The 17,165-nt window shown below is 48.9% G+C and overlaps 1 protein-coding gene across 5 annotated transcripts in view; it reads left to right on the forward strand.

Annotated features, from left to right (window-relative positions):
* Positions 1-3,653, forward strand: part of CORO2B (coronin 2B) — a 134,446-nt gene extending 130,793 nt beyond the window's left edge. For all 5 annotated transcript variants that reach the window (XM_077881649.1, XM_077881650.1, XM_077881652.1 and 2 more), the window contains exon 12: positions 1,685-3,653. In XM_077881649.1, the coding sequence (XP_077737775.1) occupies positions 1,685-1,816 (132 nt within the window). In that variant the 3' untranslated portion in view covers positions 1,817-3,653. The remainder of the gene's footprint in view (positions 1-1,684) is intronic.
* The last annotated feature ends 13,512 nt before the right edge of the window (positions 3,654-17,165 follow it).

A 17,165-nucleotide genomic window follows, 5' to 3' on the forward strand; every position in this document is an offset into this window, starting at 1 on the left:
AAAATAAGACAAGACAAGACAAGATAAAATCAATCAATCCTATTTTGATGCAGGACCAAGACTTTTCTTTGAGATTCCTGGTTGAGAATCTGCTGTGTCCTTCACGAATAACTCATCTTTTTGCTGCAAATCGCAGTTTCAGTTTCTTCGAGGTAGAATAGGAACTTCAATCTGAAAACAAACCTCGAGTGTTTTCAGAGTTTTCCCCAGCTTTTTCTCATTTAAGACAGGCGTATTAAAAAAAAAAAAAAAAAGGTGTATTGAGGTATAATTTCCCTGTGGTAAAAGTCATCCTTCGGAGTGTCCAGTTCCATGAGTTTTGACAAACCCAAAGCAGCCATATCACCACTATGGGACAATCAAGATATAACATATTCCCGAACTTTTATGTATATACTCAGGGGCAGTGTGGTTAGCATCACCTTTACCTGATGCAGTCACCTTAGTTTTCATGGGAACAGCACCTCTCTTTTCAAACTATTTCATCAATGTCTCGCCTGTATCATACAATTACAAGAACAAATGCAGCTCACACACACACGTGTGTGTCAGGAACCTTGTGGCCGGGTCTGCACGTGGCCCTCGGGGCTCAGTGTCTTGCGGGCACCTGCAGTCTGCTTTCTGGTTAATCCAGGTTGCTCTGTAAGGGAAGGGCTGCCAGACACCTGCCCTTGCCCCTGCGCACCGCAGACCTTGGCCTGGGATACTCACCTGTCAGCAGAAAAGCTGGCTTCCACTCCGTACCCTCGGCTTCCCTAAGAAAAACAAAGATACTGGGGCACCTGGGTGGCTCAGCGGTTGAGCATCTGCCTTTGGGTCAGGGCGTGATCCTGGGGTCCTGGGATCGAGTCCCATATCAGGCTCCCTGCATGGAGCCTGCTTCTCCCTCTGCCTGTGTCTCTGCCTCTCTCTCTCTCTCTCTATGTCTATCGTGAATAAATAAATAAAATCTTTAAAACAAAACAAATAAACAAAATCTAGAAAGAAAGAAAAAGAAAGAAAGAAAGAAAGAAAGAAAAATACTGAACATTTTAGAAAGGTTCCCATTCCGAATGGTAAATGAGAGCATTGTGTCTGCACCCCTAAAAGAGTGATCTTGGGATATTTAGGGATGGAGGTGGTGTGGACTCCTCCTGCCTCCCAGGGTAAGTAGGAGCCACGAGCTGGGTCTGCAGAAGGGCCCGTGGCGGGGACAGGAGCCTCTGGGGACACTAAAGCGGAGGCAGGGAAAAGGAGAAAAAATAAGTGGGAAATATCAGAAAGGGAGACAGAACATGGAAGACTCCTAACTCTGGGAAACGAACTAGGGGTGGCGGAAAGGGAGGAGGGCGGGGGATGGGGGTGACTGGGTGGAGGGCACTGAGGGGGGCAGCGCACACCTTCATGCATGAAGATTTTTGCTTATATTGGATTTTCAGAGTGATATTACTAGGTCAAGGAATACGGGATGAGCACTGGGTGTTATTCTGTATGTTGGCAAATTGAACACCAATAAAAAATAAATTTATCAAAAAAAAATAAGAACTAAAAAAAGAAATAAAAAGCATCAATGTTTCTGAAAGTCAAAAAATAAATAAATAAAGCAGAGGCAGGGGGAGGCCGCTCCGGGGACTGGGGGGGGGGGGGTCAGGGGTGCGCAGGGGTGCGCAGGGGCGCGGTCTCACCTGCTCTCCATCCTCCCCAGCTCCTCCGAATGTTCTTCCGGCAGCAGGACGAGATCCGGCGGTTGAAAGAGGAGCTGGCCCAGAAGGACATCCGCATTCGGCAGCTGCAGCTGGAGCTCAAGAACCTGCGCAACAACCCCAAGAACTGCTAGCTGGGGGCGCGGGGCCTCCGTGCCATCTCTCCGCGGTCCCTCCGCGCCCCTCACTTCCCCCTCCCCGGCGCCCCCAGAGACAGAGCCGGGACTGGAGCGGGGACACCTGGGGACCCCACCTGCCGCCTCGGGGACTGGGAGCTGACCTTGACCTCTCGACCTCACGCTAAGAAAGTCCCCAGCTTCTCCTGGAGACCCCCCTCCGCTGAAGGCCCCCCCTTTCCCTGCCACCCCGGAGGAGCCTCGGAGGGACAAAGACCACGGACTCCCCAGCGAGGGCCCTCAGTGGACCAGGGAGCAGAAGGGGAAGCCAGGACCCCAGCGGATGGAGACCTTGAACTCTTGCCCCTGCCAGGGGGCTGCGGGGGCATCCGGGCACTCGGGCCTGCAGGACCGCGCAGTGAGGCCTGACACAGCCTGGGCTGCTCCCCTCCCCGCAGCGCCCCCCTTCCCTGGCAGCTCCGCAAGCCTGACTCACCTGACAAGGGTTGCAAGCAGCCCAGCTCCTGTCTCTTGCCCCCTCTCTCTTGTCTTCAGGGAATTAAAAGGATTGCTCACCAAGGCCATAATGACCCCTTGCCTTCCCATGATTGTCTTCAAAGCTCTTGGAACACCCCTTCCCCCCTCTCCCCATCCCCCGTTTAATTTGTGAGGTAGGCAGGGTAGGGAATAGTGTCCCCATTTTACAAAGGACAGAACCAAGGGTTGCAGTGGGGAAGTGACTTACTAAGTCACCCAGAAGGTTAACAGTTGACCCAGGACCGGGACCCAGCGTGTCCAGACTGCCGGCCAGGGCCCCTCCCACTGCATGGAGATGCCAATCCCAGGGAAGGGGGGGCCTTCCCAGTGCCCAAGTCTCTGTGGGGAATGAGAACTGGAAGCCACTGCTACCATCTGCCCAACACCAGTAGTGCCAACGTGTCACACTGCCCAGTTGAGGCCCTTCCCACTCAGTGCCCCTGTACCCTCCTGGCCCCCACCCTCTGCTCTCACTCCCCGGGGGGACTCCCTCAGATGAGGCCCCTTCCTCCTGGAAGCCGAGGCTGAGGAGGGTGGAGCCCGGCCCTGGGGAAGGCAGAGCCGGGGTCTGATCGCTTTGAGGGATGCTCTGTGCGCGTCTCTCGCCACGTCCGTCTCAGCCACTTTCAGCCTTACACTTATTGTAGAACGACCACAGCCCCTCACTCCGTATAGCACTTTAAAGTTTACATGGTTCTTTGACCCGCAGGATCTCATTTGAGACTCATATCTGCTCCAAGAGGTAGGGAGCACTCTCTCTATTTTGCAGACCAGGAAACCGGAAGTGGCCCAAGGCCACAGGACTCTTTGAGACGCCATATTTCATTTGGTCTTCTACACGTTTTCTTTTTTGTTTCCTTCATTCCCCATGACACACAGAATCTATAAACACTGCTATCAGAAAAGTCACAGTCCGGGGGTGAGATCTGGCCTGGGGGTCAAGAAATGGGTGTCCACTCCTCTCTCATTAGCTAGGATCTACTAGACGCATTATGCCCTACACCTGCTCTTCCCATGTGGCCACCCTGCAGCACATCCATCCACAGAGGCTGGGGCTCCTGAAGCCCCTCCAGGTAACCTGGGCGGGGAAAGCCCCCACCCCTCAGGCTTTTCCTCCAAGAACCCTCCACCCTCTCAGCCAGCTAACGTGGGGCCTCATGGCCCTCCACCCCCTGCAGCTAGACAGTGTCAGCTCTCATCTCCTCCTCACACTTCTTGACCTTTTTTTTCTTCCCCATTGACCGTTGTGGTCTTCTGTGATTATTTATGCTGCCTCCCAAGGATAGAATTGAAATAAAATTGTTTTCAACTTATCAAACCTGGGCATGACCATCTCATTTAACCCCGGTGGCTGTTGCTCTTGGTCACCACGGTATCCTGATGGTCAACTTCCCAGACACAACTCTTGCCTTTCTGGAACAACAAACCGTGTCTGTATCGATAGACATAATTTCACACTCTGTTCATCGACGGCGAGGCTTCTGAACCAGCACCACTGACATGTGGGGCCAGATAATTCTTTGCTGTGAGGACTGTCCTGTCCTCTGCGGATCAGATACCATAGCAACCCCTACCCAGTTGTGATAAAAATGTCTCCAGGTATCACTCAGTGTCCCCTAGTGAGAACCCCTGTTCTTCAGGGGTTCAGTAAGCATCTGCTCTGTATCCAGCCCTGGCGTGGGTCTGGGGGACACCAGTGTCTTACACTGGAATGATGCTTTGCTGTTTCCACATACTTGACTCTTTTGATCTTTAGAGCAGCGCTAGATGCTGTGTGTTAATATTATTTCCATTTTCAAGGAGAGCAGTCAGATCTCGAGCAATGACATGATCAAGGTCACTTAGCTGGTGTAGTGGGGAAGACAAATAAGGATGTGGATCTTCCGAGCCCAGAGCCAGAGGAGGTATATGCTCCCAGTTCCCTGGTCAGGATCAGTGCTGGGTGAGTGTGGTCTGAGAAGAGGCCTGGGGCCCACCATGAGACCAGGGATGTTGGGGAGACACTCACTCTTACCACGCCAGGGTTGTCGTGGAACAGACTTGTCAGGCTACAAAGTGGACAGGTGTGTGGCAAGGTGGACACCACAGGAAATTCAGAATAGCCAGAGGAAAGCAAGGAGAGTCTTAGAAAAGAGGGCTGGAGAAGAAATGGCAAAGGGCTGTAGAGGAGCATTGGGCAGGACGCCGGAGATGGGAGGGGTGGTCTGAGCCCAGTTCTGCCTCTGGCTGTGTGACACTGAGTAATTCGCTGCTCCTCTCTGGACCTCACTTTCTCCTTCTATCAAATGAGGGACTAGGACAGTTTTGGGGTCTCTTCCTGGTCTAACACTGCAGTTTCCATTATGCCAGCAGTTGAGAGAAGGCACATTCAACCTTGATGAAGACATCCTCCTCCCTGGGTTCGGGGGAGCAGGTGAATGGACAGGGAGATCTGTCTCCTGTGTGCCTCTATTCCACTGAATCCCCAAGCCTGAGCCCTTCTGGACAGCTCTTTAATCATTACTTAAATAATAGCAAATAGTCCAAGGTCAGGGTCGAATGTGATATTCCGCATGTTCCCAACTGCATTGTTGAATAACCCATCAGTTCCTCCCTGGGTTGTCTTTAGGTCCTTTAGTTCTCATATACTAGAAAATATCCCATGCCTGGTCTGTGATGCTGATCCCTCTGCCGGTGACGGCCTAGCCCACCACATCGCTTTGGTTGTTGTGACAATGTAGGAAAGCAACCCCCTTCATGCCTCTTTGAACCCCCTTCGACTGCCACATTCCCCACCACATGCCTGCTCCCTTCTTTTCTCCAGGTGAGGGCATCTTAGGCTAAACTCTAGATCCTTCTCTTCTATGGAGAGGTCCCTCCTGGGCATGCCTAGAACTCCTTGTCATGCACCCCAGACACCTACGTGAATTTTCAACAGAGTCCAGCACATACTGAGTACCTGAATCTACTCAGTACTGGGAGCTGGGAACCCAGAAAAGGGGAAGAACCAGGCCTGCCCTTGAGGGGATCAGTCTGGGGTCAATCTATGAGCATCATGTCGCCCAGTAGGACACAGAGCCCCTGGATGCTGGAATGAGCTTCACCTTCTGCTGGGTTCAATGCAGGGCAAGCGGTTGTTTCAGGATTTGTTGTCTCCTGGGTTCTCTTCCAGCCAGATTCCTGAGATTCCGAGATGGGCTTAGGGCATTTTTAGACTGTCTCCTGGTGCTGAGCAAAACATCCTAGGTTGCCAGTGGACCGTGGGGGACGTGGTTGCTTCTTCACTGTGGGAAATGACTTCATACTAAAAACACCCCCACCACAAGCCCCTGCTTCCCAGCCTTACGGTTTGGAAGGGCCACACGCACTAATGAGGGGCTGCCCCAAGCAGGAGCAGACACTTACCTTGACCACGGGAAGCATCACCAGATCCCTTTCCACCCCGGCAGGTGTGTGGAACAGGGAGGGAGAGAGGGCCCTGGCTGGGAATGTTGGCAGAAGCTCCTTGTTCTCTGTGCATGTGTGTTTGTATTTGGAAACAACCCACAGCCTGTCCTCCCTTGGAATTTGAATTCGGTCACAAACACAAATGGGTCAGCCTTACTTGGCACAGGTGAGCATCCACAGGGCCAGGTTGGGGTGGTTCTACGAAGCTCCTGGCTCTGAGCCCCTCCCTTATACCTGGCCATCACACTGCTCGCTATTCCCCATCAGTATGTGGTCCCCTTTGGGGTAAGCATTGCCCTTGCCGGAGCCCTCTTCATATACCCATGCACCCCTAGGGTTGGGATGCTAGTGGGAGTAGGATTAACAGACCTAGTGGGGAGAAGATGGGGCAGTGGGAAAGGGCAGGCCTCTAGAGGGTGGAGGGCGGTGGGGACACAGGACGGAGACCAGGGATTTCAAGGTCAGGGCAATTAAGGCAAGATTCAAAGACCAGAAGAGTTTGCTGGAAGCTTGAATCCAGCCAGCAGGTGGCAGCTGATGGCCTTCCAAGCAAGCCCATTTTTCCGGAGCTGGGTCCTTTCTGCCACCACCCACGCCACCCGAGAATCCATGACCCACCCACAGGCACCAGGACTTCACGGCACAGCGGACCACGGAGGAGCCAGGATCCAAAATGCCCCAAGTACAGAAGAAGGAGGCTCCCAAGGGCAGCCTGGCCTCCCCCCAACCCGGCCCAGCTGCCTCCAGGAAGCAGCCAGAGGAGGGCGCTCACACCCCCTTCCTCCGAGGAGCTGGGAAGAGGCTGCATCTGGATTCCCGGCCCAGCCGGCGACCTGCTCTGTGACCTTGAGCTGCTTTTCCTCCCACCCCCTTCCCTGAGGGACAATGACCGGGAAGGCCTGGAGAGTCCGCCATTCCAGGAGGCCTGGGCCTGGGGAGGTGGCCGAAGGCAGGGCTGGAAGCGAGAGGCTTAGGGAAGGGAAGGCGGGGTGGGAATGCAGGGGCCTGGGCCCCACCTCTGCACCAGGTCACGGCCAGGCCTAGTCCAGCCCAGGCCCTGCGGCCTCCAGGACGTTCCTGATGAGAGCCACGGGGCGGCCTGGGGCACAGGAGGAGGGTCCAGCCAGCCAGGCCAGGAAGCCCTAAGCCCTTGCCTTGGGCTCCACTCGCTGCCCCCGGGAGCCAAGAAGGGAATGGCAGTAGGAATGGTCCGGGCCCTCCTGCTGCTGTGGGAAAGACTCAGAGGGCAGCCCTGAAGCAGGGAGCCAGGTGGGGGCTAGTGGGGGGGGGTTCCTAGGTGGTCACAGGCAGCAGTCAGGGCAGGCCTTTGGTGGTGGGGGGTGGGGTGGCAGGAGGAGAGAGAGAGGGAGATGGGGTAAAAGGGCTAGAGAGGGAGCCATGTAAGAAGACCCCCCAGGAAGGGAACCAGAGCTGGGGTGAGAGATGAGCCACCCTCTGCCAACAGATGGGCCACTCTGCAGAGGTGGGTGCAGCACCTCATAGGGCTCTTTTTTTTTTTAAGATTTTATTTATTTATAAATTCATTCATTCATTCATGAGAGATACAGAGAGGGGGGCAGAGGCACAGACAGAAAGAAGCAGGCTCCATGCAGGGAGCCCAACACAGGACTCGATCCTGGGACTCCAGGATCACGCCCTAGGCGGAAGGCAGGGACCAAACCGCTGAACCACCCTGGTGTCCCCTCCTCGTAGGGCTCTTAAACCAGCACCACCCAGCAGGGGACCCAGGACAGCATGGCTGCACCCTGCTTAGCAAGTGTCCTTTGGATTAATTCAGTTCTTTTTCTAATATCTGCATTTTTCCTCAATAAACACGGTGGGTTTTTTTCTTTTTTAATAAAAGAGGAGGTATTTTTTAGTTTAAAGTTATTTTAAACACATGTAAAAGCTTAGGATTTGCCACCAACTGTTTTCTTTGGAATGAAACCTCAGGCTCGTAATGTTCAAGGGAGCTGGGGCTTTTCCTAGTGTATCACCACTGCCTCTCCGGACCGGCAGAGACTGCTCACAGGAGGAGTTGGATAGGGTGAGCAGACCTAGGTCTGGCCGGGTGTAACCTCTGTTGGACACTTGACGGGTAGGGTCCCTACAGGCTCCCAGCTCCCTGCCCCCAGGATGCGCTGCTCCCATGGATGCCTGCAGAAGCTAGAGTGGCAGTGGATTTTCCCCAGGCCCTGATTCAGCCTTCCCTGTATCCTCTGGATGCTGACTTGGCCTTTCTTGATCCTTCCAGGTCTGGTGCCACCCACTGACCTCCTCCCACTTGACCCCAAGTGCCCCTGATCCCTAATCTTGCCTGTGAAGGAGCAGGCTACACTGGCTCTCCACACAACTCCTTCCCTGTTGGTGGCATAAACCCTATGACCTGGCATTGAGCCCTTTTGTCTTCAAGCCAAAAGTCAAAAGTCTTAGCTTTCGAGACTATTTATTGTTTCATCCATGAATTTTTGAAAATCTGTTTGGAGACCCAAAAGCTGAGAGTATTGACTATTTGTTTATTTATGCATTGTGGCTATCAGAATCCTGGTCTTCGCTGGGGCAATGAATACCTGGGGGGGGCGCGAGCTCCATCAAGTAGAGGCCACTTTAAGAAACAGGCTTGAGCTATGGACGCTTGAGCAAGGCAAAGGGGCCCACAGGGACACCTGAGCTGAAGGCAAACAGGCTCGTTAAACAATCCACTTCAAGGGCCGCCTGGGTGGCTCAGTGGTTGAGCATCTGCCTTTGGCTCAGGCTGTGATTCCAGGGTCTGGGATGGAGTCTGCAACAGGCTCCCCGCAAGGAGTCTGCTTCTCCCTCTGCCTATGTCTCTGCCTCTCTCTCTCTGTGTCTCTCATGAATAAATAAATAAAATCTTTAAAAATAAAATAAACAACCCACCTCAAAATAACCAGAGGCCCTAACTGACTAGTTAGACCAGGCACAGTTTCTAAGATTACCAAAAAAAGGAAAACTCGATACATCTCCATACTCCTCCACTCTGCCCTATAACTATAGCCCCTCACCACCGCCTCATCGCAGTCTCTCCTTTGCTGTCCTGCCCACTGCTCTCTTGCAATGGATTTGATATCTCTTTTGTTCTGCCTTGGGTGAATTTTTTCACTGCCCGTGCTGACAGCCCCTACCTGATAGGGATGCCCCGCATTTGGTGACCCCCCACCATCTGATTGGAGCACCCCACATATCTGGGACTACAAAATCAACAAATCTACTCTCTCCACCCCTACACCACACATGCACATGCAAACACACACACATATATATATAACTGGATCATTAAAACAGCCAGAAAGATTAAGATCATATAGGACTGGGAGAAATGTCATTCATGACATGAAACTGGAGAACAGTGTTCTTTTGCTAATTTTCAATAACATTAAACTAGGTGCCAGCGATATAAAATGGACTGAGATACACAAGCCCCTGGCCTTGGGTTTATTGAGGGATGCAGACGTGTACACAAGTGATCATAATTCAGTGTAATAATCACTATCTCAGGGCGGTATCGAGGAGCAATCAAAACCTAGAAGACAAAAAAACAAAAAACAAAAAACAAAAAACCTAGAAGACAGACTTCATAGTGATAGGTAATCTGAGTCCTATTTTTTATTTATGGAGGTGTGATTTACATATAACATTGTGTAAATTTAAGTTATGCACAGCGTAGCATTAGCTAACACCTCCATCATGTCACAAGGTTGCCATTCTTTTTTGTGGTGAGAACATTTAAGATCTTAGTCTAGGGATCCCTGGGTGGCGCAGTGGTTTGGCGCCTGCCTTTGGCCCAGGGCGCAATCCTGGAGACCCAGGATCGAATCCCACATCAGGCTCCCGGTGCTTGGAGCCTGCTTCTCCCTCTGCCTATGTCTCTGCCTCTCTCTCTCTCTCTCTGTGACTATCATAAATAAATAAAAATTAAAAAAAAAAAAGATCTTAGTCTATTAGCAATTTTGAAGTACGTAATACAGTATATAGTACAATATGCTGCACTACAATATTGTACGCAATTACACTGTATAATACCATGCATTAGATCTCCAGAACTTATTTATCTTCTAATTGCAAGTTTATACCCCTTTGACCAACATCTCCACAGCCCCCTACCCTCCAACCTAACCACCGTTTCTACTCTCCGTTTCTATGAGTTCAGCATTTTTAAATTCCACATAGAAGTGATGTCATATAATTTCTGTCTTTCTCTGGTTTCTCTCACTTAGCATCATGCCCTCATGGTTCATCTACGTTGTCACAAATGGCAGGATTTCCTTCTTTCTAGTAACCTGAGTTATTGAAGTGAAAGCAGTTTCCACTAGAGAGGAAAAAGAGGCATTCCAGGCAGGGAACAGCATGTGCAAAGTCTTCGAAGGGAAACAGCTGGCATCTGGCAGGATAATTACAAAGGGCCTTGAGTTGCTGAAGCCAAGGAGAAGGAAGGTGAGCAGATAGTCTGCAGAGGGCCTTATACTCGGGCTATTTATTTGAAGTGCACTTTTGAGCAACAAAAAGCCTCAGAAGGTTTTTAAGCATCAGAATGATCAGTCAGATAAAAATCTGCATTTAAGAAAAAGCAATGGGGAGGGTGGAAGAGAAAGACTAGAGGCAAGGAGGCTGGTGAGAAGATTCTGGGAGCTCTCCGAGAGTGATGAAGGGGAAGCAACCTGAGAACCAGGAGCAGTCGGGAGGGAGGTGGGCTACAGTGTGTAATAAAATACCACGCTGAGAGTTAAAGTATTATTCTTAGTGGGTCATGACATCAGTTTAGTCGGTAGCAACCAGCATTTTTTAGTAGAATAGAATAGAATATAGTAGACTAGAAAAGAAATAGCGGTATGCAGCACACAGAATAAAGATAAGTATCTGCGCATGGAACTTTGTGCTGCTCTACGTGTGCGTGAGACAGGAGACGGTGGTGTGGCACGCACCCTGAGATGCAAAGCAAAATACGTGTTTTTCTCTGTGGGTCGCAATCAACCACGTTTTCGAGCCACTGATCTAGAACATGCTAATGGTGCAAAGCAGAGAGTAATTGCTAGTGGGATTCCCAGGAGAGAGAGATTCAATCTGTGTGTGGCTGTCAGGGATGGCTCCCCAGAGGGTGTTCAGGAGTGGGGATTGGGCCTCCAAGGAGAATAGGGGAAGGATGGGGGAGGGAAAGGAGCTGCATCAGGGTGAGAGAGGGCCTTGAGGTGGGTCCAGAACAGTCCTACTGGATCCTTCCCTAGCCTTAGCCCCTTCTAACAGCCTCAAGATGGTTATCTTAGGGGGATGACAATTCAGTCTCAACACAGAAAGGCATGTGCTGACAGCTCATCTTTTCCTCCAGCTCTTCTGTAAAATCTATCTGCCAAATAACCCATGTCTCTTTTGACCTCCTCCACAGGAGTATCAAGTTCATTCTCAAAACAGCTCACTTGACTAACAAACAAGGGACATTTTCCATTGTCAGGAAAACTCTCCAGGGAAAGCGAACTGAATGAGCTGGGATTTGGGTTCAAGTTCTGGCTCAGAAATGCATCCATCTGGTCAATGACCGTTTCTAAACTCCATTTTTGCCCATCATAAAATGAGCTCACCAGCACTACCCACCCTTTCTCCCAAACCTGCAAGCACCAGATCAGAATGATGATGGGATCAAACCTAAATTACCACGAGTGCAGACCAATTACTCTTCCTGTTGGCCAGAAGGCCCACCCTCAGGTCAAATCTCCCAAGGAATAAACACGATTTGGCAAACTTGTCATTGTTGTAGCAGATAAGAGAAGCTATTACTTTATCAGCTGGCACCAGAGTTCCTTTTAGGGAAGGAAATGTCTTTGTTTAGGAAAATACCTTGATAGGTCCCTTGGGGGGGAGGGGGGGAGGTGGAAGGTGAGGCCCTAAGGACATGGGTGGGGAGGGAAAAGACAAAGAGACAAAGAACTCTGCCTAAGACGGGAACAAGAATTTGAGGTTGAGGAAGAACAAAGAGAAAAAAAGGAAAACTAAGCAAAATGGTCAAAGACAAAAAGTTAAAACTTGGGGAAGCTGCGTTTTTTTTAAAGATTTATCTATTTTTGGGAGAGAGAGAGCGTGAGTGAGCTTGTGTGCATGAACAGGGGATGGGGAAAAGGAGAGGGAGAGAGAGAGAATCCTCAAGCAGATTCCCAGCTGAGCGTGGAGCCCGATATGGAGCTCGATCCCAGGACCTTGAGATCATAACCTGAGCTAAAGTCAAGTTGGACACTCAACCAACCAAGCCACTCTGTGGACGTTTCTTAAAAAGAGATCTCGGGATCCCTGGGTGGCGCAGTGGTTTGGCGCCTGCCTTTGGCCCAGGGTGAGATCCTGGAGTCCCGGGATCGAATCCCACGTCGGGCTCCCGGTGCATGGAGCCTACTTCTCCCTCTGCCTGTGTCTCTGCCTCTCTCAATCTCTCTGTGTGACTATCATAAATAAATAAAGAAAAAAAAATAATAAATAAATAAATAAATAAATAAATAAATAAATAAATAAATAAAAAGAGATCTCTGGGTGGCACAGTCAGTTAAGCATCTGACACTTAATTCCAGCTCAGATCGTGATTTCAGTGTCATGAAATCAAGCTTCACACACTGGTGTGGAGCCTGCTGAAGATTCAAGATTCTTTTATTATTTTTCTCCCTCTGTCCCTCCCTTTCCCCAATGGCCTCTAAAACAAATAAATAAATAAATAAATAAATAAATAAATAAATAAATAAATAAATAAATGATTTATTTATATATTTTAGAAAGAGAGAGACAGTACAAATGGAAGGGGCAGAGGGAAAGAGAATCTCAAGTAGACTCTGTGCTGAGTTCGGAGCCCAACTCAGGGCTGGATCCCAGAACCCGGAGATCATGACCTGAACTGAAACTAAGAATCATTGCTGAGCAAAAGTACCAGTCTACCTTGTGGGACAAGTCTAAGAGGTTGGCGGAGCAGGCTACGGCCATCATCTGTTTGCAGAGCCGTGGCCTCCCTGAGGGTCAGCTGGGTAAAGAGAGCCCCTCCTGGCACAAGTGCAAGCGGGAGGCCCCTGACCAAGACCCTGGGGGTCCTGGAGCTCAGGAGCAAGCAGTGCCTGGGGAGCTGTGCAAGAAGCTCTTTGTGGCCTTGGGAAGTGAAGGGAGCCCCCTGGAAGGCTGGTGACCATTGTCCCTACCTTGGTCACTCACTTCAGGAGCCTGGCCATAAGATATCTGTGGGTATGGAGCATGAACCAGATGCCATTGGACAATTCTCTGTTCTTGACAGGAGTTAGGAGGTCCTTACCTGGGCCATCAGCCTGGAGCACCGACTAAAGGGTGTATACACCTCCTTTGGTGGGTTTGAAGAGCAAGGCCAAGTTCCCAGTGACCTCAGTATTTTCTTTGAAAATGGGAGCTTTTCAGGTGGCACCCGCTCAACCTGACATTGCTACAGTGCAATAAAGATACCCCCACCTTTAAAAACAAACAAACAAACAAACAAAAAAGAAACTATGAATCAAATGCTTAACGGACTGAGCCATCAGATGCTCAGTGTGATATATATATTTAAAATATTATATTATTATTATTTGTTATTATATATATTTATATTTATATAAGTTTCAGTTATTATATTATTTGTTCGCTTTTTAAGAGAGATCTCTGGCTGCGATTCAACCCTCTCTCCAATGTAATCTTCAAATCGCCAATGGATGTCTATTCACAGAGCTATCTCATGGGAGCAAGGTTAGGGGGTGTGTAAGAGAAGGGGTTGTGTTCAACTTTTGGGGCCATTCTGGGATAGAGATAAAGGTGTGGCCACAATTCAGCAAATAACTTTTTTTTTTATAATTTAGTTTTTTTTTAATTTATTAATTCATACATGAGAGACACACAGAGAGAGAGGCAGAAACACAGGCAGAGGAGAAGCAGGCTTCATGCTGAGAACCCAATGCTTCCAGGACCCTGGGATCACGACCTGAGCCAAAGGCAAATGCTCAACCACTGAGCATTTTGGATGCATTTTGGATGCTCAACCCAGGCATTTTGGGATGACTTTTTTTTTTTTTTAAGATTTTGTTTATTTATCCATGAGAGACACAGATAGAGAGGCAGAGACACAGGCAGAGGGAGAAGCAGGCCCCACGCAGGGAGCCTGACGTGGGACTCGATCCCGGGTCTCCAGGATCATGCCCTGGGCTGAAGGCGGCACTAAACTGCAGAGCCACGCAGGCCGCCGAAGAAAGACACTTAGAGTCAGAGGTGACACTGTGAAATCTAAATCCAAGGAATTATCAGCAATCTTGGAGAAGGCCTGGTTTTTCCCTACCTTGTGAGGTAGACTTCAGAGCAATCACATGGAGAATGGAGGTGTTAGGATAACCCCAGTAGGTAGCTGAAACCATCAACTATCTGATTCTTATCACAAGAACCATTTTTCCAGGCTCCTCTCCGGCTGAAGTCAGTATTATTTGGCTAGTATCGATTGAACTTCAGTCATAATTTAAGATTCAACCACACAAGAGAGTACGGCAGCTTTTATCTTTTTTTCTGAACAATATATGTGCTGGGTAGTATTAATCCAATGCAGGTAAGTGATTCTTTTTTGATAATAATCTACTGCCTCCACATGCTATCTAAGATTCTTCACCACCTTAGCTCACTGAATACCAGGTCTTCCAAATAACCCTATGAAGCCAGAAAGATATGAATTACCAATTTCATGTTAACAACGAGGAAATTGGGGTGCCTGGGTGGCTCAGTGGTTGAGCGTCTGCCATTGGCTCAGGCGTGATCCTGGGGTTCAGGGACTGAGTTCCATCGGGCTCCCTTGCAGGGAGACTGCTTCTCCCTCTGCCTGTGTCTCTGCTTCTCTCTCTACCTTTCATGAATAAATCAAAACTTTTTTAAAAAATGAGGAAATTGAGACCCAAAGAATCAAAAAAATAAAACTGGATTAGGTATGAGAAAAAATTTCAGACCTTGAGGAATGTTGGATTGAAAAAATATAAATGCATGAAAAGTCAAATAACAGCATAAATGAAATAGGAATAAATATAAAAGTAAATGTTGTAGGGGTGATTGGCTGGCTCAGTAGGTAGAGCATGTGACTCTCGATCTCAGGGTTGTGAGTTTGAGCCCCATGTCAAGTGTAGAGATTACTTTAAAAAAAAAAAATCTTTTTTAAAAAAACCAAAACTAAAAAAAGAAAAAGTTGTAAGGAAGAACACAGTTGCTAGAAGAATGGTAGAGGTCACCATGCATCCAAAATCAAAGTAGGGCCAGCTCAACCTTCTCACGACCCCACCCACTCCTTCCACCTTCATGACCTCCCAAGGCCATCATTGTCTCCACCAAGATTACCATAACAGCTTCCTCACTAGTCTCTCTGACTTCAGCCTTACTTTTTCCCCTTTTTTATTTATTTATTTATTTATTTTTTAGAGAGAGAACAAGCAAAGGGGCAGGGAAGGGTAGAGAGAGAGAGGGAGAATATTAAGCAGGCTCCACACTCAGCACAGAGCCCAGTGCAGACTTGATCTCACAACCCTGAGATCATGACCTGAGGCAAAAATCAAGAGTCTGATGACACTTAACCGACTGAGTCATCCAGGCTTATTTTTCTAATCAGGTCTCCAAACAGGATGACTTTTGTAACATACAAATATTACCCCTTCACTCCCCTTCTTGAACCTTTAGTGGCTCCCCATGGCGCTAAGCTCAAGTAGAACTCTTCGGCTTCATCTACAAATCAGTCTCTATCCCTTGCCAGCAGTTGCCTGAAAGCCTCTGCTCCTTACAGACTGCTGTATAACAAAAAAAAAAAAAAAAAAAAAAAAAAAATCTGGTCTTTGTCTCTTTTCCGGGAACAAAGCTCCTAAAACATTTGGGATTTCCTGAGTGAGAGGAGTGTCTTTTGTTATTCATAAGAAGTCCCTTCCTGTTGCACCTGCGTTTATGCTAATGAAGTGATCTAGGGTGGGGCCGCCCTAGATTGCCTCAGGATGGGGCTGGTCAGCAGAGAGACCAGGGATGAGAAGGTCAGGACCTCCAGCCCCACCCACAACCTCCTGGGAGGCTAGAGGTTAAAGTCTATAAAAACCTTGACAATGGGACACTTGGGTGGCTCAGCGGTTGAACATCTGCCTTTGGCTCAGGGCGTGATCCCGTAGTCCCAGGATCGAGTCCCACATCGGGCTCCCTGCATGGAGCCTGCTTCTGCCTCTGCCTGTGTCTCTGCCTCTCTCTGTGTGTCTCTCATGAATAGATAAAAAAAAAAAAAAAAAAAAAAAAAAAACTTGGACAAGAGAGATGTGGTGTTGGATGAACATAGGTATTGGGAGAGTGGTGGACCTCAAGTTCATTTAGACAGAAGTTCCTGTGCTTGGGACATCTTTCTGATGTCTCCCTATGTATCTCCTCATCTGGCTGTTGATTTGTCTCCTTTATAATAAACTATCAAATGTAAGTAAGGAACCTTCCTGAGTTCTGTGTACTGATCTAGCAAATTATTGGACCCAAGGTCGTGGGAACCCCCAATTCACAGCTAGTCAGAAGTGTGGGTGATCTGAGACTTGGTAAGTGGCATCTGAATTGGGGCCTTTAGCTGTGGGGTTAGTGCTAACTCTGAGTAGTTAGTTTCAGAATCAAATTGAACACTCAGTGTTGGAGAATTGGTTGGTGTCAGAAAACATCCCAGAGATAATTGTTTTCTTTTGCTTTCCCAGTGTCCTGAACTATGTTTCCAGGCCCTCTGCCTCCTGGCTTTTGTACAAGTCATCCCTTTTCCTTGCATCACTCCTACCGAGACTCCTGGTCTGGCTAATCTCTTTTCATCCTTCATGCCTTGCTTTGATGCCACCTCCCAGGAGAGGTCCTTCCCGTCACTAGCATGTGTTAGCACCTACACCCTGCTCCTTCATAGCGTCTTTGACTTCCCCTTCCTAACAATGACTTACATGCTTGTCTTCTCCTAGAGCAAAGGTAGCTCTGTAACTCACAGACAGGTGGGCCATGTCTCTCTTGCTCCCCATCATATCCGGCACTGGCCATTCTGCCTCGTGTGTCGTAGGTAGTTGAGTATATTGGGTTAAAATGAATGAACGAATGGATGTTGTAGGAATTTAGAAGAAAACAAAAAAGAAAGCAGTATAGCTTGAGATGTCAGGAAAGAGGTAGGCTAGGTCCTGAATGACAAGTGGATAAGCTTGAGCAGCTGGCCTGATACATCAGGACAAACCATGGCTCCTTCCTCCATCCCAGGGGACAACTGTGGTGTGTAGGACAGGACAGAGCACTGAACTAGGAGACAGTAAAACACATTTTTTTAGGGTGATAAAAAAGCACTGACAAAATATAGGGATTGTTTATTTGGCCCAGAGTGTGTATGCACACACATGCTATATCCAAAAAAGAC

Source organism: Canis aureus, chromosome 32 (genome assembly GCF_053574225.1).
Source record: "Canis aureus isolate CA01 chromosome 32, VMU_Caureus_v.1.0, whole genome shotgun sequence".
NCBI lineage: Eukaryota > Metazoa > Chordata > Mammalia > Carnivora > Canidae > Canis > Canis aureus.